Source organism: Pimephales promelas, chromosome 1 (genome assembly GCF_988280905.1).
Source record: "Pimephales promelas chromosome 1, fPimPro1.hap1.1, whole genome shotgun sequence".
In the NCBI taxonomy this organism is placed as follows: Eukaryota; Metazoa; Chordata; class Actinopteri; order Cypriniformes; family Leuciscidae; genus Pimephales; species Pimephales promelas.
The window spans coordinates 4,062,431-4,084,899 of record NC_142769.1 but is presented as its reverse complement, the minus strand read 5'-3'; the positions used below and the strand labels follow the sequence as shown (position 1 = coordinate 4,084,899).

General features: G+C 35.9%; 1 protein-coding gene across 2 annotated transcripts in view; it reads right to left on the bottom strand.

Moving 5' to 3' along the window:
- vat1l (vesicle amine transport 1-like) overlaps positions 1–22,469 on the bottom strand; it is a 41,440-nt gene that overhangs the window by 17,888 nt on the left and 1,083 nt on the right. Inside the window, exons 2-8 of one of the 2 annotated variants that reach the window (XM_089117960.1) lie at positions 22,260–22,389; positions 21,789–22,004; positions 17,221–17,363; positions 15,903–16,006; positions 11,883–11,938; positions 11,778–11,795; positions 11,601–11,702 (exon numbers count right to left, since the gene is read on the bottom strand). In XM_089117960.1, coding sequence (XP_088974086.1) covers positions 11,601–11,702; positions 11,778–11,795; positions 11,883–11,938; positions 15,903–16,006; positions 17,221–17,363; positions 21,789–22,004; positions 22,260–22,389 — 769 coding nt within the window. Of the gene's footprint in view, positions 1–11,600; positions 11,796–11,882; positions 11,939–15,902; positions 16,007–17,220; positions 17,364–21,788; positions 22,005–22,259; positions 22,390–22,469 lie in introns of both variants that reach the window. The other variant, XM_039690737.2, reaches the window with a different exon arrangement.

Sequence of the window (22,469 nt, the reverse complement as noted above, 5' to 3'; positions counted from 1 at the left end):
AAGTGAACTATATTTGTGGAGTAATGTAGGGAATAGTGAATAATGGGGGGCCATTTCGTACTTCGTTGAGCATGCATCGGTTGTACGCTCGTTATTGTGGTGCACTTGATAACGTCCACTATGGTTTCGAACACCACTATAAATTGCTGTATCTTCAAATAGTGGCCTATTTAAGGGTATAGGGGGTGATTTCGGACACAGCCATTGACTACATTTACATGTGCACCAATAATGTGATTATTTTATCACGAAATTCAAACAATAAATGGCGTTTTGACGCTCTTAAATGTAACGAGACAGATCGCTGTAGCGCATCAGTTAGCAGTTGAATATAATAGGGAGAAAATTCGGGAGAAAATCGTATCGGCCGATATCATTCTGAATGATGAGAAGTTTGCTTGACGTGAGCAGAACTCTTCACTCCAGTTTACAGGCCATTTTTATTATTCTGATTATTTGCTAAGACGTATGGTTATACCAATAAATAAATGCAAAACATTTTTATGGAAGTACTAGATATTATTAATCGCATTAGTTTAATCGAAGTACTGCGTTTACGTGAGGTAATGTTTAATGACAATATTGCCAACATCCAATTATAACTCGCATGTAAATGCACTGATTGTCACTCTACAAAATGAAGATCAATAATGAGGATGACTTGCCAAGGATTCTTCTTAATGGGGAGGATGAAAACGAAACACTCAATCGTCAGCATTTTGACGATTGAACAGTTCGTTCAAACTCAAAGGAACTTTTCCATACAATGAAAGCGGAAAGGTAAAAAGGCACCATTAAAGTGTTAGTTCACCCAAAAATGAAAATTAAGTCATTAATTACTTACTCACCCTCATGCTGTACCAACCCCGTAAGACCTTCATTCATCTTCGGAACACAAATGAAGATATTTTTGATTAAATTTGAGAGCTGTCTCACTACCACATAGACTGCCTAAGGGACTGGCTCTTGACTAGGGTTGGGTATCGTTTGAATTTGAACGATTCTGATTCCGATTGCGATTCCTTGTTTCGATTCCGGTTCCTAACGATTCTCGATTCCGATTCTTTTAAGAGGCAGGGTCAAAAAAGTTTAGCTAACCTTGCTAACCAACGGCCTTTCTGAAGGAAATAATCCTTTCTGAAGGAAATACTCCTTCTGTAAAAATACTCCTTTTGTCACAAATTTTGCATTTTGCCGAGATTTCGTTATTTTTAGAAAAGTGAAGCCACACTTTGGATCGCCGACGTAAGGTACTCATGTTCGACTCGCGTGGTTGTGCCAACACTTCCGGTAGACGCTTCTTCGTTGGTGTTGTTCAGCGGTTTCTTCTTCCACTCGGTGGACTGTGAATATCGAAACTAGGAATCGAAATTTTAACTTTTGAACGATTCCGGTAAAAACGAAAAGTTAGTCTCGGTTCCAATCGATACTCGATTCTCGATACCCAACCCTACTCTTGACGGCCCAGAAAGTCAATAAAGAAAATGTTTAAATTTCCCATGTGACTACCATGGCTCAACTATAAGTTTATCAAGCGATGAGAATACGTTTTGTGCGAAAAAACAAACAAAAATAACGACTTTATTCGACTATTCCTTTTTTTTCGACTTCCTTAGATTTCCACGACGCATGCGCGAGAACTAAACTGAAGTAGTTGAAGGAGATCGCAATTCTCGCGCATGCGTCGTGGAAATCTAAGGAAGTCTCGTTTCAGGCCAACAAGGAAGAAAAGGAATAGTCGAATAAAGTCGTTATTTTTGTTTGTTTTTTCGCACAAAAAGTATTCTTGATAAACTTATAGTTGAGCCACGGTAGTCACTTGGGATATTTAAACATTTTCTTCATTGACTTTCTGGGCCGTCAAGAGCCAGTCCCTTAGGCAGCCAATGTGGTAGTTATACAGCTCTCAAATTTAATCAAAAATATCTTTATTTGTGTTCCGAAGACGAACGAAGGTCTTACGGGGTTGGTACAGCAAGGGGGTGAGTAATTAATGACTTAATTTTCATTTTTGGGTGAACTAACCCTTTAAACCATATTATTAAACCAGTTATCACGAAAAGATTCAAAAACCGGGGGTAAGATGTGGCACGAAACTAATTAATAATTAAAGTACATTTCAATAAAATTTGGTTATTTTATGTCAGCTAGAAGATCATATTCTTTTAGAGCTTACATTTAGATGAAGCAGCTGTGTTAGTTGTCCTTGTATTTTCAGTTTACGTAATTATGAAAATGAAATCAATCCATAATCAGACTTGTGAATGGAATCATAATCATTTGGGTTCCTCGCCACTGTCGCCTCTGGCTTGTTTAGTTGGGGCTTAAAAGACACTTAATATTCGGTGATATCATCAATCTGACAATATCAGGTTAGAACAAATCATTAGGGTGAATTTTCATTGAGTGATCTAGAAATAATGCAGGATGGGCAACGATTAATCGCGATTAATCGCATCCAAAATAAAAGTTTATGTTTACATAATATATGTGTGTGTAGTGTGTATAATTAATTTGTATATATAAACACACACACATGCATGTATATATTTAAGAAATATTTGCATGTATATATTTATACATAATTAATATTATATAAAATATAAATATTTGATATATTAATAGCACTTTTTTTTAAAATATACACATACATGTGTGGGTATTTATATATACAAATTAATTATACACACTACACACACATATATTATGTAAACATAAACTTTTATTTTGGATGCGATTAATCGCGATTAATCGTTGCCCATCCCTATAACAGATCATTACGTTTCTTTAAGTTTGTCAAAATCCTAAAACATTCTGGATTAATCCAGTTGGCTTACAAATTTACAGTGAGACATCTCAAAACCCAAGATTAATAACAAACTGTGAAACATGGATGAATTAAGGGTTAAAAGTGATCCATGAAGTGTGAAAGCTCCTTAATGGTATAATAACTCAGGAATACAGCTGCAGCCTTGAGCATAAAGCTTTATCTGCTGCGAGGATGTTGTAATGTGGTTAACATGCTGCTTTATGTGTGTGTGGGTGGCTGAGACTTAACAGTATGCAAAGAAACAGATCATTTTTGTGCTTGTGCAAACCGTGTACAAATGATTAAGTGCTTCATTTTTCTTTCATGCGTCATACTATACTCTCTTGAGCAAATGCTCACTTAGCCATGCAGTATGAGGAACTAATTGTCTAAAGCCCACAAGCACAGACCAATTACGCAAACGTCCAGCATGCCTGTCAAGCATCATGCTTTGAGATACAGCTCGTTCCTTTCCACAGGCCTCAGGTCAGTTCTGATCTAATCGACTTTGCGAGCCACTATTCTGCCAGGTCACCAGACACCGGCACAGAGTTACCACCCCTGGTTACCACGACAACAGTGCAACACACCGTGTGATTGAGAAGAAAATGTCAGAGAGTGGCTTCTTTGTTGGTCACGGAGACAACACTACAAGTAGAGCTCAAATGATCATGAATGGCCAAATGTTCCAAAGCAAGGCTGAGTGCTTGAAAACGGTGATTAGGAAGAAAGTCTCAATTAAAAATCATGGCTGGGTCATATTTCACCCCCAAAACCAAACGAAACTCAAGCCTGCTATTTTGAAGGACGTCAAGATGTTTTTTGTCTCGCAAAAAAAAAGTCATATTATATATACAACGCATAATAAAATACATTTTAAGTATGTAATAAATATATGTACAAAATTGCATAATGAAAATGTATTATGTATTGCTTTAAACTGCTTCAAGCTATAAATAGTTAGCATAGCTGGAGATTCCAATTCGAAGGGAACGAACATGTTCAGTTCGAAGGGCACTGCAAACGGCATAGGGAATAAGGGAACATCCAGTGTTGTAGTCGAGACCACCTCACTCGAGTCCGAGTCGACACCGAGACCAGAGAGAGTCGAGTCCGAGTCAAAACGGAGTCCATAGAGAGTCGAGTCCGAGTCGAGTCCGAGACCAGAGACGATCGAGTCCGAGTCGAGACCGAGACGGGTTGATTACCTAATTTACTTTTATTTACTTAGAGAAATCCTTTTTTTTTTTTTACTGAATTTACTTAGAGTTTAAAAAATATGATCAGTTTAGGGTAAAAAGGCCACATAGTAGGTGGTGTTAAAAGTAATTTTAACAATTACTAAGTAATTTAATTTAATTTAATTAGTAATTTTGCAGTTGCGCACTAGAAAATCACCAATCACTGGGCGTGTCAATCAATTTAAAGAAATATTTTATTAACATACATTAATAATCATGAAAAATATTTTTCATTGAACTCGAGTGGACTCAGGAATAATTCCGAGTCCTAAAAAAAAAATGTTCGAGTACGAGTCAATTCCGAGTCCAACTGGACACGAGTCCATGACAAGACCAAGACCATTAAAATATGGTCTCGAGACCGAGTCCGAGACGAGTCCGAGTCTCGAGTACTACAACACTGGAAACATCGATACATCACTTCACAGGAAGTCAGTGAAGTCCACTTCAACTGATATACCGTGTTCAGGGAGTGGGGAGCAGTGAACACTGCGTAGGGACCCTGTTAAATGGAACGCACCTACAGTATGTAGTTCTATGTCTGTTCAGTTTCATTGTGTTTTGGTTCTTTTTTCTTCCTTGTGCTAATTAGTTTCCATAGTTCTTTATTGTAATGAGGTTAGATGTTGTGGGAAGGAGGAGGCGGGAACCGGTGAACATTTAACAACTTAATAATAAAATAAACCAGTACAAAATGAAAGTAAAGACAGCAGCCCCTCACGGACGACTGCCGTCACATTTAACAAAACACGACATAAAATCCAGACCTAGCCTCTCTCATCCTTCACTGTCGTCCATAGCTGTCAACATTGAACATTGAAAATAAGGGAGTTTTCCCGGAATCCATCCCCAAAATAAGGGATTTTTTTTTTTTTTTGCACGATTCTTACCCACAGACTTTAAAAATAAAGCGCTAATCCTTAAAAGTCTAAAGAGTTCATAACTAACGTAAGCCATGTGTGAGAGAGAAAGAGACAGAAAAAAAATCTACATTTGGATTAGCGGTGTGTTGCTCTTGCATTTGGACAACAATTTCTACTGTTAGCCTATCACACATCTTCTAAAATCCGCAAAATAGGGAAGTGGGCTGTCTGTTTACTTCAATTACATTTACACATTTTGTGTAGCTTTAAAGAGCCTATTTAGCCTGATGGTGGACCATCACTCAGAAGACACACTATCCTATCTTTATATCCTCCTGAGGCCCAGAACGGTTTTTTTTTCTAGTTTTTTTTTCTTCTTCATGTAATCACATTGTTAAGAGCATAAGAAACAAATGGAAAAAAATAAAATATATTTTATTCATATATTTGAAAATCGATTTATAATAATTATTATTTGTTTAAATTACATTGATATCTGAATTTATGTAAAAACCTAGACTTTCAAACATCAAAATGTAATTTATTAATATGTATTCGAGTACAAAATGACATACAGCTAGTCTAAACATATGTAGTTTCCTATTTTTTATTTATTTTTTTGCTTGGAAACGCAAAGAAATTCCAGACAAAAAACACGCTTGCCTGTCGCGTGAAAAATAGGCGTCAGTTCTATTTCTAGCATGCACGCGTTTTCTGGAGACGCGCGCGTGTCCGAGCTCGTACGTCTCACACAAAATTACGGGATATTTTACGGGAAACTACTAAAACGGGAAGACAGCGGGAAAAGAGCTAAAATACGTGAGAAACCCGGAAAAAACGGGAGGGTTGACAGCTATGCTACAGTTATAAACAGTTCTTAAAACAGTTTAAAGAACTGTTTATCTTTTATTGTTTTTAACCTGTAGCACTTTGAGATCCTTGGATGAAAAGTGCGTTATAAATTAAACGTATTATTATTATTATTATTACTATGCTGTCGTCGCTCCTCCGTGAGAGATACAAGACTTGTGCGTCTCGCAGCTATCGCTCATTATCAAATCACGCCACTCGTCCTGCTCACCACACTAATTCGATTCCACACCTGTTCTGTTTTACCATGATTACTCTCCCCATGTATTTAAGCCCTGCGTTTCCTCAGTTCTGTGTTCGGTCTATAGTTTGATACAGTTACCATCTTTATCATTGGTCACAAACAAAATAAAACTTAATAACGATTGAATATCCGCCAGGTAAGAGTTCTAAACGCTTTTGATGTTCAATTTTACATCAGGAAAGCCATCTTCATATCATGCCTAGGGGAAGACAGCAGCTTGGACTGTAAACACGTAATGAGATTCTAGTCCCTCCTGCAGCGCGACGAACACATTACTGTCTGTCGAACTGAGGCCCGTGCCCCCTCAGATTTTTTTTTAGAGACAATGGATTTTAAATGTGAAAAATATCAAAGCTACTTTCATAAAATGAACTCCCACTGGTGCCTCTTTAAAAAAGAGAGAGAGAGAGAGAGAGAGAGAGAGAGGAATAAAAAGGTGCATGACGCTCCAGGTTTGCCATCTGTGCTCTCAATTCTTCTTCTTTTCGCATTACAAAGCCATTTCTTTCCTTCTTCCACCCTCATTTTCATTCCTCCCACTCTTTTTCACTCCACTCCAATCATTTTTTGTTCTTCCATCCTTTTCTCTCTCTTTTCAATGTGGATGATTAGAGCCACACATGTTGTGTCTTTTGTGTTGGACATAATCACCTGACACTGGCTGACAAGGATCTAACAGCACTGCAATCCCCAATCACCATCTCAAGCTTTAAAGCGGCCATCTGGACCGCCTAAAGCACAGGATATGCAGTAAATGTTCCAGCAAACTGCTATAATTCATCTCGGAACATTTTCAATAGACCCAAAGGCTCTTGTGATTCTGTTGCTGTTGAGACAGAAGACCTGTGGCAACAGCCAATGTTAACCCTCTGGGGTTGTTCGTTTCAGAGTCGCACTCGGGGTGTTCGGGTCCAAATGGACCCAAAGGGCGGGATTCATATTTAAAAAAAAAAAAATCATGATTTTTTTATTTTATTCGTTTTTATAATATTTTTTATTTTCTTTTTTGGTGTTTTGAGAAAATTTCAAAAATAAAAAAAAATTATAATTAGTATTAATGCAACAATTATGACAAAATTTCCCCCATTGAACATAATAGAAATATATATATATATATATATTTTTAAAAGCTGTATTTCATTTTAGAGTCAAGCCTAGGCCTCATAAAAGCAATTTTTGAAATGAGATGGGTGCCATATTGGTGGACAAACTGAGCATTTTAATAATGCAAAACACATGTATAATCAGAATTTTTTAGTGTGTTTGTGTATAAAAGTGTGTTTGTGTGTGTGTGTGTCTGTTTTGCACTCTTAATGTTTAATAGATTCACCCCTTCACTGTTGTGTGCTTTTTTTTCAAGATCGTGGCTGATTTGTAGATTGTACGCACAAAAAAACTCAGTATTTTCACATTTTTGCCAATTTCCCATTCATTTTCCATGCGGGTCCATTTGGACCCGAACACCCCAAGTGTGACTATTTTTTTTTTTACAACCACTTAGACTATTCACATCCTGTCCCCAATTTTTTTGGGTGTTCAAATACCAAATACCAACAAAGTCACCAAATTTCGGACCATTCCGAGGAAGCTGTGATTTAAAAAACATTTTTATTTAAATTCTTCGGGTCCGTTTGGGCCGAACAACCCCAGAGGGTTAAGTCAATGATTCATGACAACATAGTATTCTTTGCAGAAAAAATATTAAGCATAAGCATAAGATGGTTTAGCTGGTCTCAGCATGGATCAGCTAGTGTTTATAGCTGGTCTCAAAAGTGTTCAAAAGCATAACAGACCAGCCGAACAAGCAGCTTTTTTATTAATCTTCATCTGTTCATTAAATAAACTTGTAAAGTGCAGAAAATAATGAAGTTGATAATGAACACAATTTAAAGATTCTTTCCTGCATTTATTTTTGTTTCAAAACCTGGTGAGCTACATTGGCAGCTATTCAACAGACTATTAACTGAAATGAAACCTCAAAAATAGCACACACAAATGTTTTTTTTTAATTGGACTGATATATATTTATCAGTACTTTTGAGAATAAAGTGATTTTTTAGCAAACATTTCTCTTGTTTCCCCTTTATTGCTCATTGCAATCATAATTTTTCATGCCCCATAATGCCTAGATAGGGAGCTATCTAGAGACCAGTCTATGGCAGAGACGCTCTGCGTGAGTGATATTTACGACAGTAACGTTAAATACAAGTACTCCACAGTGACTCTAGGTGTCGCTGTTTGACAAAAACGGAATTCCTGCATAGTGTGCCTTTAAACCTACTGTAGCATTTGGGTTGGTCCTCATCCCTGCAGCACTCTATTAATATTACACAATGTTATGGTGTGATGATGGCAATAGATGGTTCAGAGCTAAAACATATCGATCACATTAAAAGGTTAGGGGGAAAATAAATACATTAGCAGTTATTAACTTTGCAAGTTTAATCTGGTGCGAGTATCAGGATTTTATGAAATATGATGGCATAAAGTATGGCATTTTAAGCAGCGCTTCACAAATGCAACATTCTCTGCATGAGCAGCAGCTGTACATGCTAATGTCACCAGTACGCCAGCGCTTTGAAGTCTCTCCAAAAGATCACAAACAGGGTTACAGGTGTGTCCTGCATAATGTGCTCTCCATTAGCATTTACAAGAACACAATCATTTCGCCATCTAAACATTACAAGCTGAAAACTGAAAATAATTTATGGCAAGTGCCCAAAATGAATCCTAAATGCATAAATAAATTATTATTATTGCAGTACCCATGCAGTTTAATTTAAACCTTCCTTTTCTCGTTAATAATTACAATCATGCAGTTATTTGAATTTCTATTCACTTTTTTTCTAAGTAAGTTTAAAGACATTTTTGATTCAGTTCTAGATGTTTGACCCTGGTTGTTGGGTAAGCTTACTTACTTTGGACATAACCTTATGATATATAAAGTGAACTCTTTAATAGTAAGTGTTAATTTGTTTTTGTCCACATATTGCCTGGAAGTAATAAAAACTACATACATAAAATAAAACACATATTGCGGTAAGAACCGGCAGCTGTGGTTGCAAGAAATGTACATAAAAAATGCGGTACCAACATTTTAGGTTTTACAGATTTAACTTAAATTTACAGTAAAACACGCATTTCAGTAACTGATATTATGTTAACTCTTTCCCCGCCAGCGTTTTAAAAAAAAGTTGCCAGCCACCGCCAGGGTTTTTGACGATTTTCGCTAAATTTGAATGCCCCCGCTGAATATTTTCTTCCATGAATATATGAAGATGATATATATAAAAATAAAGATCTGAGCCTCTGCTTTTAGGCAAAAAAAACGTTTTTATTTTATCTTCATCTGTTCTTTTTTTATTGCCTCTTGAACAGAGGTAGGTTTTGTCAAAAACACAACATTTTGGACAAAAAACTGAGAAAAAGGTGTTTTTATCAAACAAGTGCATTTAAAAGCAGAATACATTCAGATGTTGTTTCCTTCATATATAAAACTTTCCAAAATAAATTAAAAACATAAAATAAATGTAAAATATATCAAATTTCCCAGGATGTAAGGGAAATGTAACTTTTGCAATAAAACTTCTGCCTCTGCCTCTCTGTGTTCTACCTATGAATAATTGGAATTACAATAAACAGGCCTAGACACACACACACACACACACACACACACACAAATACATTTTACAATGTGGTAAATGTGCACAAAGAGAGAAATAATTTGACAATTACACCTTCATATTTAGACAGCCACACATAAATGCCTGCACACACACATACATATTATAGTGTCATAATATTATACGATCTATCTGTGGCACGTCCATGGCTAGCATGAACATGTGCATCTCTCTCACTGACTAACTTCGTCCCGATCAGATTCAGAATTATCAAATAAAGAGTGATCGGACTCCGAGTCCATTAACCTCCAGTACTTCAGCCATATACCTCTGCATTGTCTGTCTGATACATTCTCACTACTCCACTGTTTGAGACGATTGCAATCTGTTTCTCTAAACAAAGAGTTGCGCAATCATTCAGGACATGCGCGCAGGTCTTCCTTACCGTATACCACCTAAAACACGGATACCCGGAAAATTCCGTGTTTGGCGCAGATGCGTTTTTTCATTAAACACGGAAAATTCCGTGTTTGGCGGGGAAAGAGTTAATATACCAACCGATTGAAGTATTAAAATCGGTTTTGTAGGTTTGTAATACACTGACCACCAAAAACATACGGTGACGAGAAATTCGCATGATGAATCAGAGCTAATCACTAATCACATATTTATATATATATATATATATATATATACTTATACATATATTTATAATATATTATTATATTATAAACAGTTACTTCAATTAAAATGCATAAATGCCATGAAGGGAATTCTTGTCAATTAATGATTTTTCACTGTAAATTATACAATGACTTGTTTTTTTATTACCAAAACCTGTAAATTTAAAATGTAACGTTAGATCTATTGTTAGTTTTTACTAACGTTAAAATCAGGGTTATTTTAAAGCCTGCCGTCCTGTTTCTGCCCCCTGCACTGCACTTAAACATCTGCCAATGATGCATTCGTGTGCTGACAGCCAGCAATCCCCCCCCCCCCCCCCCAAGAGCCAGATATGAAGAAAAGACAATTTAATTTGATTATACACACAAAAAGACACCAACTGCTGTAATATCCACAAATTCAAGAGCCTGACACATACTCTCAGTTGATGCAATCAATCAGTGTGATATAAACACAGCACTCAAACAGATGCAGGGAAGTGTGTGAGAGCGTTCAGTGAGAGAGTGAAACACAGCGGATGACCGCTATCAAAGCTTACAGAGTATTAGATGACACATTTTCACATGCAACTACTTTATATTGTTGTCAGAATATGAGCATGGCTGTTATTCTGCCATAGAAAATGCAATAATTATTCAAATGAAAGTCTAATCCTTGCTGTTGTTATTTAAGTGACATGAGTGAATCAATCAAACTCCTTCCAAAGCCAGCGAGACTTTAATTCTCTGTGGAAAAGGACTTGATTTACTCCGCAAAACCTATTTTTTTCTTGAAGTCAACAATTTGCTGAGTGTTAATTTTGAACCCTGTTAAAACGCTGACGCTGAAAGCTGCAATTCAGGACTTCATATGGACTGTTCATTTATGTAATGAATGCTATTTCATTAAATATCTGGTCAGTTGATTCACATATTTTTGTAAAAAAAAAAAAAGTATATATACTCTATATATATACAGTATATATATATATTAATATAGGTTCAAAACAGACTTTTGCTTTGCTTTTTCAGTTAAAATGCTGTATAAAGCTGAATATTAAAGCAGTGATATAACTTCAATGTGTGCTTATATGTAAGATACACTGGTTTATTAAATATATTTCATTTGTTTTCACAGGGTTAATAGTAACACTCTTGCTTTGGGTATCGTTTCTCTATCTCTCCTGACTGCTTTGTCGGACAAAATGGCGGATGGCGAAGTATGATTGGTCAGATCACCTGTCAATCAAGCTCCCTGCGAAGGGTCAATGAAAACGCTGTCTCTTACCTCCTCAAGTGCCCATAAGGAGTCTACAAGAGGCTTGATCTTCTTTTGGTCGTAGAGGGACAGAAGTTTTCGCACCGCTGTCTTGACTCGGCTGCATCCGCCCTGCTTGAAGAGGAGGTTAAGGAGCGAGAAGCCAGCAATGACTTTATTCTCCTCATAGAGTTTGATAGGGTTCACCTTCTCAACCTGCCACCACTGGGAGACAAAGAGCAATGACAAATGAGCACCAAACATCTTTGGACCAACACATTTTATGGAAAATAGATATCAAACTCCACTCACAGATTTAGCAAAACTGAAGAAGCTTTTTGTCTCTCCCGTCACCATGTTTGATGAACCTAAAAATAGAAATGATTTTTAACAGTGTACATATTTTTTTCTAGAAGGTTTCTTAAAGATGATGTATGTTCTTCTGTTTTTACTTTCTTCAGCCCTTTCCACGTAAAGCCTGACATATGAAATAATGGTAAAACTTTACGATGAGGTTAATCGGTTAACTCCCTAAGTTAACACGAACTAAGAATGAACAATATTTCTACAGCATTTATAAATCTTTGTTAATATTCATTTCAACATTTACTAATACATTATTAAAATCAAAAGTTGTATTTGTTAACATTAGTTAATGCACTGTGAACTAACATGAACAAAAAATGAACAGTTGGATATTTATTAACAAAATTATTAAATACTGTAATAAATGGTTAGTTCATGTTAGTTAATACATTAACTAATGTTGACTAATGAACCTTACAGTAAAGTGTTGCCAAAATAATATTTTAGATGCTTTATAGAGTATATAATAATATGCTTTTTGTTGAGTATAATACTCGAGGAGAAATTAAACAATTTTAGACCCAACCTGAAGAAAAATATGCAATTTGGTTCATATTTGGTTCAAGTTGTTAATATTTATATGGCCAAGTAAGATTAATATAATATAATATAATATAATATAATATAATATAATATAATATAATATAATATAATATAATATAATATAATATAATATAATATAATATAATAATTTAATATAATAAAAAATAATATAATATAATATAATGATATAATAATATATAATATAATATATAAATATATAAATATATAATAATAAATATGCAATTTGGTTCATATTTGGTTCAAGTTGTTAATATTTATATGGCCAATTAAGATTAATATAATATAATATAATATAATTAGGGCTGTGCAAAAGTTAATTGTGATTAATCGCATCCAAAATAAAAGTCTGTGTTTACATAATATATTTGTGTGTGCTGTATATAATTATTTTGTATATATAAATACCTATGCATGCATGTATATATTTAAGAATTATTTGCGCTTAAATTCTGTATATATTTATAAATACATAATCCATATTATATAAATATAAATATTTCATATATGAATAACACATTTTCTTAAATATATACATGCATGTGTGTGTAATTTATATATACAAAATAATTATATACAGCACACACAAATATATTATGTAAACACAGACTTTTATTTTGGAGACGATTAATCGCAATTAATTTTTGCACAGCCCTAAATATAATATAATATAATATAATATAATATAATATAATATAATATAATATAATATAATATAATATAACATAATATAATATAATAATATGATATAATAATATATAATATAATATATAAATATATAATAATACAAATCAATATGATCTTTTTAACAGTATAATAGATTACTTACATAAAATGCATATCAATATCAATGAAAGATTTGCAGCAAAAAGATATGCGAACCACGACCTGAAGGGGACGTTTTCAGAATGATACTAAAAGACCTTTTACTTGCTAAAAAGTATAAACTATCAATCAGATGACAGATAGCATGTAGTAGATTGTGTGCAACAGGTTTTTCGGCAATGTTTTGATCGTGTTGATCATTTAGTGGCCTTAGAAATGTGCGTATCAAATATGATACAGGAGGCCTTATAGAGTTAAGCAGAGATAACTATAAGTAACATGTTCATAGATTGAAGTGCGTCTCTGTGGATCTTTTAAAGGGATAGCTCACCCAATAATGAAAATTCTGTTCTCCCTCATGTCGACTGACGAAAGAAAGACATGGACATCTTGGATGACATGGGGGTGAGTAAATTATCAGCAAAAGTTTTTTTAAAAGTGAACTACTCCTTTAACTAACCAATGGCAGAATCAGGAAACATGCTTGAAAATAATCCTTATTTTTGCATGTGTAAGTGGCTCAGAAATTACGCACTTTAATTTGAATGGACATGAAACGTTAAAAAGATTTGAGGCAATAAAACATGGCCCTATTACAGCTATGCCAAATGGCTATTATGAATATAAGCTCCGCAGAATTATGATGGCTGATTCATTCATTTGGCAGTAATGTGTTTTTAAACCTAACTTTTACATCATCTCCGCTCCATGGCGTCCCTCCTAATTAAATAATCCTAATGGAGCAGAAAGCTAAGGGAATTGGTGGAATTAAAGTGGCAGGCAATATCTTTTATGTGAATTAACCTCAATTTGCTGTTGGCCTCACTTTGTGTGTCTTGTGTGACTTCTTTCAAATGAGGGTCAGGAGGTCACAAATGAACCTTTTGGACATCTTGCTCCATTTTGTTTTTGGCTTTTCCACCTCTACAGTCCATGGCCACAGCATGATGCAATAGTTACCCGTCACCGCAGTTTAATGCAGTATGCAAATGAGTGAATAACATGTTATATACAGTATTGTTCAATAAACAATTGGAAAATAGTGCACAAGGCAAATTAACCCTTGTGAAAAAGTTTTAAAAGATCTATTGAATATGCACTTGAAGTGTACTTCAAAGCAATAAAGTATAAAGAATAATATAAATACAAATGTACTTGGATAGAGTACATTTTCATGAGCTTTTAAAAGGAACACTTTATAATAATGTCAAATAATAGTATATTTATTATGTTTATTATTATGTTTCAATAACTTTTGCCATATTTTGATGTGTTAATTAACATTCTAAAGCACATGTAAAGTACTTGTTTGTTTTTACATTACATTTAAGTTAATGCATTTTAAATGCACTAAATTGTAACTTTTTAAATGTACCATTTGAAATATATTCGTGATTACAAATATATTTCAATACACGACATACAGGATTAAAAAGAACTGACATTAAGTTATATTTAGTTCTATAAAGGCTTTGTACTTAGATGTACTTATAGCCCTCTTAATTACCAGTAATTGCAAACTTTTTTTGATTTAAACTTAAAAAGTTTGAAATTAAAACTATGAATTTAAATTTTAATGTAATTGTAAGTAACATGCATTTTCTGAATTTTGTGGAAACATTACATTAATTCATATGTTGTACATTCCATTAAAGTATATTATTTCTGTAAAAAGTCCACTTTTTAAAAGTATGATTAAATGTATTTATTTTTCATAGAGGTACTTTTTTGTCCTTTTATAGATTTATAGCCCGTGGTCACTGATTTCTTTTAATAAGAAAAAGAGAAGCAAGAACATTCTTCAAAACAGAAAGTCAAAACTGATTAATGATGATAGTGTCCCTTTAAATCATTTTTTATATCCTCAAAATGTTTCATTAAAGGAGTAGTTCACTTAAAAAAAACTTTTGCTGATAATTTACTCACCCCCATGTCATCCAAGATGTCCATGTCTTTCTTTCTTCAATCGAAAAGAAATGAAGGGTTTTGATGAAAACATATAATGGACTTCATTGGGAACCAAACGGTTCAAGGTCCAAAAGAGAGTTTCAGTGCAGCTTCAAAGGGCTTTAAACGACACCAGACGATGAATAAGGGTCTTATAAAGCGAAACGATCGGGCATTTCAAAAATAAATAACAAAGTTTAAGTTTTATAAGCTCAAATGGTCGCCTTGCTCTGTACTCTGTGATGCGCGTTCATGACTCTCCTGTTCAAACTCGTTCATCAAAATGAACAAATCTTTTTTCGAGTCATTTGGTTATTTATTTTTGAAATGACCGATCGTTTTGCTAGATAAGACCCTTATTCATCGTCTGAAATCGTTTAAAGCCCTTTGAAGCTGCACTGAAACTCTCATTTGGACCTTGAACCGTTTGGTTCCCATTGAAGTCCATTATATGGAGAAAAATCTTGTAATGTTTTCATCAAAAAACTTAATTTCTTTTCAACTGAAGAAAGAAAGACATGGACCTCTTGGATGACATGGGGGTGAGTAAATTATCAGCAAAAGTTTTTTTAATAGTGAACTACTCCTTTAATTCCAGAGCTATGAGAATGCTCTTTCTCGGTGTGTACCAACCATACAGGATGTACGTTCCCATTGGCTTGAGCAAAGTTAGGCCTTTTCCTGTATTCTCTCCACACAAACAGTCCAATACAATATCTACTCCTTCTGGAGATATCCTGCAAGGGAAAAAAAACATCATTATTAACTTTGCTTAAATGAGACCCTTTTAATATCTGGAACCATAAAAATATATATATTCAGTGTCTTTTAGGAGAGCACAGATGATAAGGAATGGGAATGTCTTTATAAACATGGGCTCTACTGAGTTTCTGTCGTCATGGTGCCTGGACCGCCTACAAGGCTTAACCAGTAGGAGGTCTTGTGATGCTCGGGGTCCTGCCTATTGTGGAAGAGAGACCAACCTGAGACCAATTTAATTTTGCTTTCCCCCTGATCCTGAGAGGAATGTGGAACAACAGAGATGAAAAGAGTCCTAATCTCTCTCTCATACTCAATTTTCGTGAATTTGAAAGAAAGTACTGGTAATATAAGGTAACTACATGGGTTTAGGGATGGGGGCAGGGTTAGTACTACACTAATTTCACGTGATGGAGCTTGGGTTCCTCGCCTCCGTCGAAGCGTATCGAACCGAACCATGACACAAGTGCATCGTATCGAACCGAACCGTGATTTTGTGAACCGTTACACCCCTAATTATAAGTAAAATTCAACCCGCCAAAGTGGCTGGTAGGAGTTACCGCATCACACGCCACTTCTAAAAAAAAAAACGTATTTGATGGGTTGGCGGGTGTTAATGTCAAGCACTGATACTATCAGATGTGAGCAAAACTTGAACTGATTTGAACTTGATGACTCAAGCTGAATAATGACACTATTATCTTTTTAGAGCTGCTTTACAGCAGAATTTGCCTCATATTTGATGAAGTTTGCACCATTATTTATTACAGTGCAGCTGCTTTGAAACAATCTATGTTGAATAAAGCGCTATATAAATAAAGGTGACCTACCATTACCCTACCATGCTATTTTTTTGTAAGGGAACCAATAAAAAAAAAAATGGACACAAGATGCTCACCAAATAAGATCCACCATAGAAATTGTTAAGCACATATAAAATAATTAGCTCTGAATGAGTCAGTTGCTGCACATTTTCTGGCTTTGTGTGGTTGATCAGAAGGATGTACCAGTGCCCCTCCCCAAACTACAACACACTACTTTCAAATCTGCTGTGTGTTGCCATGGGGACTGGAGCCACGCAGGTCTAGAGGAGGAACTGGTGACGACTGCCATCTCAGACTTGCACTGGCCTCCCAGTATGACTCATTTAATTTATATTCTACGTACTGACACCAACAACGTTTGTGCTTACTTCTTAACTTCTGGAACGTAGTCAAGGTTTCTGTCAAAGAGATGAGTAACTGAATGCTTTATGGCTTCGTGTTTGAAGGGCGAGGCGGTGCCAAACACAGTGACGTTGGGGACAGTGGAACAAAGTTGAGCGACTGCTTGACCCTTATGTGGAAAAAGAGGACAAACAGAACGGAAAGTGATTAATGGTTTCTGTCACTCTCTTAAGATGCGTTTTGGTCGATCGGATCACAAGTGGACGGCGCTAAATACAGGTGTAAACGGGGTCTGAAGCGTCTCAACCACTTCCAGAGGTAGAGGAAAACACATTAAACCGGATTGCTTTTGTAGTGTAAGCGCTCATGTGATCGAATGTGTTCAAACCGCCACAAAAGAGCGTCTTCTCTCCGTCTACTGATCTAATGCGTGAACATTATGGGAAGCGCACTAGCCAGACTGGTTTAAACTTTGTCGGCTGAAGACCCAAGCTTGGTTTAAAGATGAAAAACATACCAAACACAATGTTCTCTCACCATTCCTGACTTCTAACACACACTCAAAGCGTTCGGCTTGTCTTACAGCTGTCAGAGCAGAAACTAAAGCTGATGCTCTCCGTATGTTTTACCTCAGAAAACCCACATAAACTCGTTAGTCAGCTAGAAACAATAACTTTTTCTAAATATATACACCATATTACATATGCATTATAATCTTAATGTTCATCAATATTTAATGCATATTTGAATAAATCTGGCAAGTTTTTATATTTAAGTTATTATATTTCATATATTTTTCTTATTATAAAAATCAATAAAAGTGTAATTTAGGTGTTTGTATAGCTACAAAACAGTTCATTATTACCTTCATATTAGGCTAATGAAGCCTATAGGCTACAACTAGACTCCCATAGTTTTTGATTTCCTTGAGAAAATTTGCCATTTATTGTAACTGATATCCAAAATAATCAATATTGAATCGAATTGGAATTGAAATCGAATCGAATTGCAAGCTTGTGAATCGAAATCGAATCGAATTGTGAAATTTGTGTCAATACCCAGCCCTACCAATCATTGCGTAGAGAGCGGCGTACGCCGCCTTTTGTGTGCGAACGCAACGTTTATAAATGAGGCCCGTGGTGTAAACAGGAATGTGTCTCTCTTGTCTGCTTGTGATCCGATCGACCAGAACGCATCTTCATACCAGCTGTAAACAGGGCTTTAGGGTGTGTTCACTCTTGTAGTTCGGTTCTCTTGTTTGATTTGGTCCGGACCCAGTCCTGGTTCGCTTAGTGTTCAAATTGTCATTTTTAACACTTAAAGGACAACTCCGGCGCAAAATGAACCTTTGGTCTAATTACACATTGTTACCTAGTCAACCGTTATCTGAGATTTTTTTTCATGATTGCCGAATGTAAATAGTTTTATCTATAAAAACAGTTTAGCCTATAATGCTAGTATAACGCTAGTCTATAGGGCATAGAGTAATGACAAATAAAAATCGCTTTTTATTACCACTAACAAGGCTCAAAATAGCCCCACAGTAACACGGTAGCACAATAAGGATCCATACATTCAAACCGAAACATTGAGAACTTTGTCAGTGTCCATACCGTTTAATAAGAAGATATTTTATACATACAGTCAACTTTGCGAATACAGGAAGAAGCCATCTTTGAAAAATAGTCTCTACCAGTCGATCTACGAACGCCGATCCAAGCGCGCTGGTGAGATGTGAATAAGGTGATAATGTGAGCGCGAACAGTAGGCAACATGTACATATTAAAGAGAAGAAAATGGTTCGTGTTTGTGTTTCTTCCAGAAACAATGGACCATATAAGATTCTGCACAGTTCAGCGCACTTGGATCAGCGTTCGTAGATCGACTGGTAGAGACTATATTTTAAAGATGGCTTCTTCCTGTATTCGTGAAGTTGACTGTGTGTATAAAATATCTTCTTATTAAACTGTATGGACACTGACAAAGTTCTCAATGCTTCGTTTTGCATGTAGGGATCCTTACTGTGCTACCGTGTTACTGTGGGGCTATTTTGAGCCTTGTTAGTGGTAATAAAAAGCGATTTTTATTTGTCATTACTCTATGCCCTATAGACTAGCGTTATACTAGCATTATAGGCTAAACTGTTTTAATAGATAAAACTATTTAGATTCGGCAATCATGAAAAAAAATCTCAGATAACGGTTGAATAGGTAACAATGTGCAATTAGACCAAAGGTTCATTTTGCGCCGGAGTTGTCCTTTAACCTAAAGATAAAAATCAAGAAAACGGGATTTATGATGTATATTTTGCGACAGAATTTAACAAATATCCAAAACAATGCTGTGTGCTAAACGCTTTTGTTATATGTGCGCGTACATATGCTGGTATTCTGACCAGCTAGGAACTTGAAAAGCTTATAAAATGTGTTGAGGAATCAAAACAGCAGCAGGAATCCCTCTTTCTCTCTCTCACACACACACACACACACAAAGATCTGCTGAAAGGAGAAGTGGTTTTGATGCCTGTACCGAACTCTGATGTGCAGCATCGCAACTATGATGAGAAAAACAGTAGGGATGCACGATATATCGGCCATCATATCGGTATCGACTGATATTTGCTTATTTTTATGTTATTGTTCGTTATCGGCCCGATAATAACATTTGGCGGATATATTAAAGCTGATAAATAATGAATTATTTCCTTCAACACTTGAGATGCGCACTGTTCAACATGATTGATCTTAATTGCTTGAAATATGATTGGAATCAAAAACGAAGTGCAAAGTGTGCTGTCAAATCGGCTACGTGAAATTATAATGAGAACATTACAATTGTGTTAGGGGACGGATTTTAATTGTGAGACTTTTGTTTTTGAAATCAGGCTTTCAAAAATTGTAGATTTATCGGCCGATATATCGGTTATCGGCTTTCAAATATAAAGAATTATCGGTTATCGGTATCGGCCAAAATGTTCATATCGGTGCATCCCTAAAAAACAGGTATGCTTGAGCATTTTGGCCTTTTTAGGGCCATGTTTAGGCTTGTTTAGATGTCTTTGGTTCGGATTGCATTCATATTTCAGTCCGAGCGCACTAGAGTACATTGGAAGGAAAGGTGCGTCTCGGTCCGCTTGATTGTTGCGCACCAGGGTTCGGATGGTAGCGTACACACTATTCAAATGAACCGCACCAACAGAGCATTCCCTCCAAAGTTCGTTTAATTAAAACCAAACCTGCCTAGTGTGAACACACCCTTAAACTCATTTTGATCATACTCCACCAAAAGCCATATAATGAAGCTGTAGATTTGCATTTGTTTAAAGGCCCGTTTACACCAATGATGATAACTCTGAATGTAAAAGAATAGCAGAGTCCACAACAGAACTACTACGATAACGGCACAGAGAAACTATATCGTTGGAATGAATCACTTTCAGAATGGATTTTTCCAGCTGATGAACAATAAAAACAATGCCAGCCAATCAGAATCCATCACACTTTAAAGAGCTCGAGCATTTAAAGCGGCAGACGACAAAACTGCAGTGCGCGCTTATAAACAGAACGATATCGTAGGCTGGTGTGGACGGTAGTATAGTTATAGTTATCGTTCTTAGTGTGCGCGGGCCTTAACAGCAATATAGGATAAGATATGTTTGTCCAAATTCCAATTTAAAGGGATAGTTCACTTTGAAATACATTTTTGGTATGTTTTATCTTACCTCAAGGGCATCCAAGATGTAGGTGTCTTTGTTTCCGCAGTAGTTTTAATTTTGATATTTTTAGGTCAAACCGTTCTTGTCTGTCAGTCATATAATGGAGGTCTATGGTCACCACCTCAAAGAGCATGATTTAAAGTAACCTAACCTAAAACACGAAAGGAGCGGTTTGTGTGAGAAAACGAACAGTATTTATATCGTTTTTACCTCTTGTAACCACAGCCACGTCCAAGTGATCTGAGGGCGCGGGCACTTCGGTTTGCGCAAGCGCCGGAAAGAACCGGAAGTGATCTTTCGCGCAGTTGCGAAAAAAATTCAACGTTATCTGTTGATATATCGAAATCGTCTTCCATTGTGATTTCCTGTATATCTAAATATGTTTAGATCTTCACAGTGAAAGATAACACTTCCGAAATCTCTGTGTAAACAATGAGTGACGTACATACGCGAGAGATCACTTCCAGACTGAAGCACCCGCGCCCTCAGATCACTTGGCTGTGATTACAAGATGTAAAAACGATATAAATACTGTTCGTTTTCTCACACAAACCGCTCGTTTCGTGTCTTAGGCCATCAATGTGTACTTACATTTACGATTCATTAAATCATGTTTAATTTGGACTTCTCTGTGCATGCTCTTTGAGGTGGTGACCATAGACCTCCATTATATGACTGACAGACAAGAACGGTTTGACCTAACAATATAAAAATTGAAACTACTGCGGAAACAAAGACACCTACATCTTGGATGCCCTTGAGGTAAGATAAAACATACCAAAAATTAATTTCAAAGTGAACTATCTCTTTAAGTAAACATCAATATATGCTACTTCAAAGTTTCTTTACTAACCCCATCGCTCAAAGCAACAGACTTACCACCCCACCTCCTGCTGAGTGAACTAACACAGACATCCCCTCCTGGAGATTGGCCACTTCAAACAGCATCATGTAGGCAGCCACAAAGTTCATAGAGAAGGCAGCCGCCTCTGGGAATGTCATGTCGTCTGGGATCTTATACACGAAATCCAACGGTGTGCAAACCACCTCTGCCCAAGCATTGTAATTTACAAAGGCCATCACTCTGTCACCTATCTGAAAGAAGAAAACACACATTGTTAAACTCCTTTACTGTTCAGTTTGAATGTGCTGATATTGGAAGCGTATAATTTTTCCAATTCAAACAATGAATTATTTTTTCATGCCAGGTAACAAGTCGTTCCCACCACCCGAAGAACAATACATTCTAGATTGGAGCTCTATGATTTTCACAAAAAAGTAAATAATGGCCATCATCACCGTCTGAAATTCTTGAATCAGTGCACAACCTTAAAACCTTTCTGCACATACCTCAAAGCCTTGGGTGTTTTCTCCCATATTCTCTACAATCCCAGAACACTCAAATCCAGGCACAAGAGGTGTTTTTGGAGCATTGTCGATATTTCCTTGTCGTACCATTAGATCAAGAAAGTTCAGTCCACTGTAAAATGAATTAAGATGTAATTTTCCAAGTCTAGTTCATTTTAATCATACACATAATATCAGAAAGTATGCTGAAAT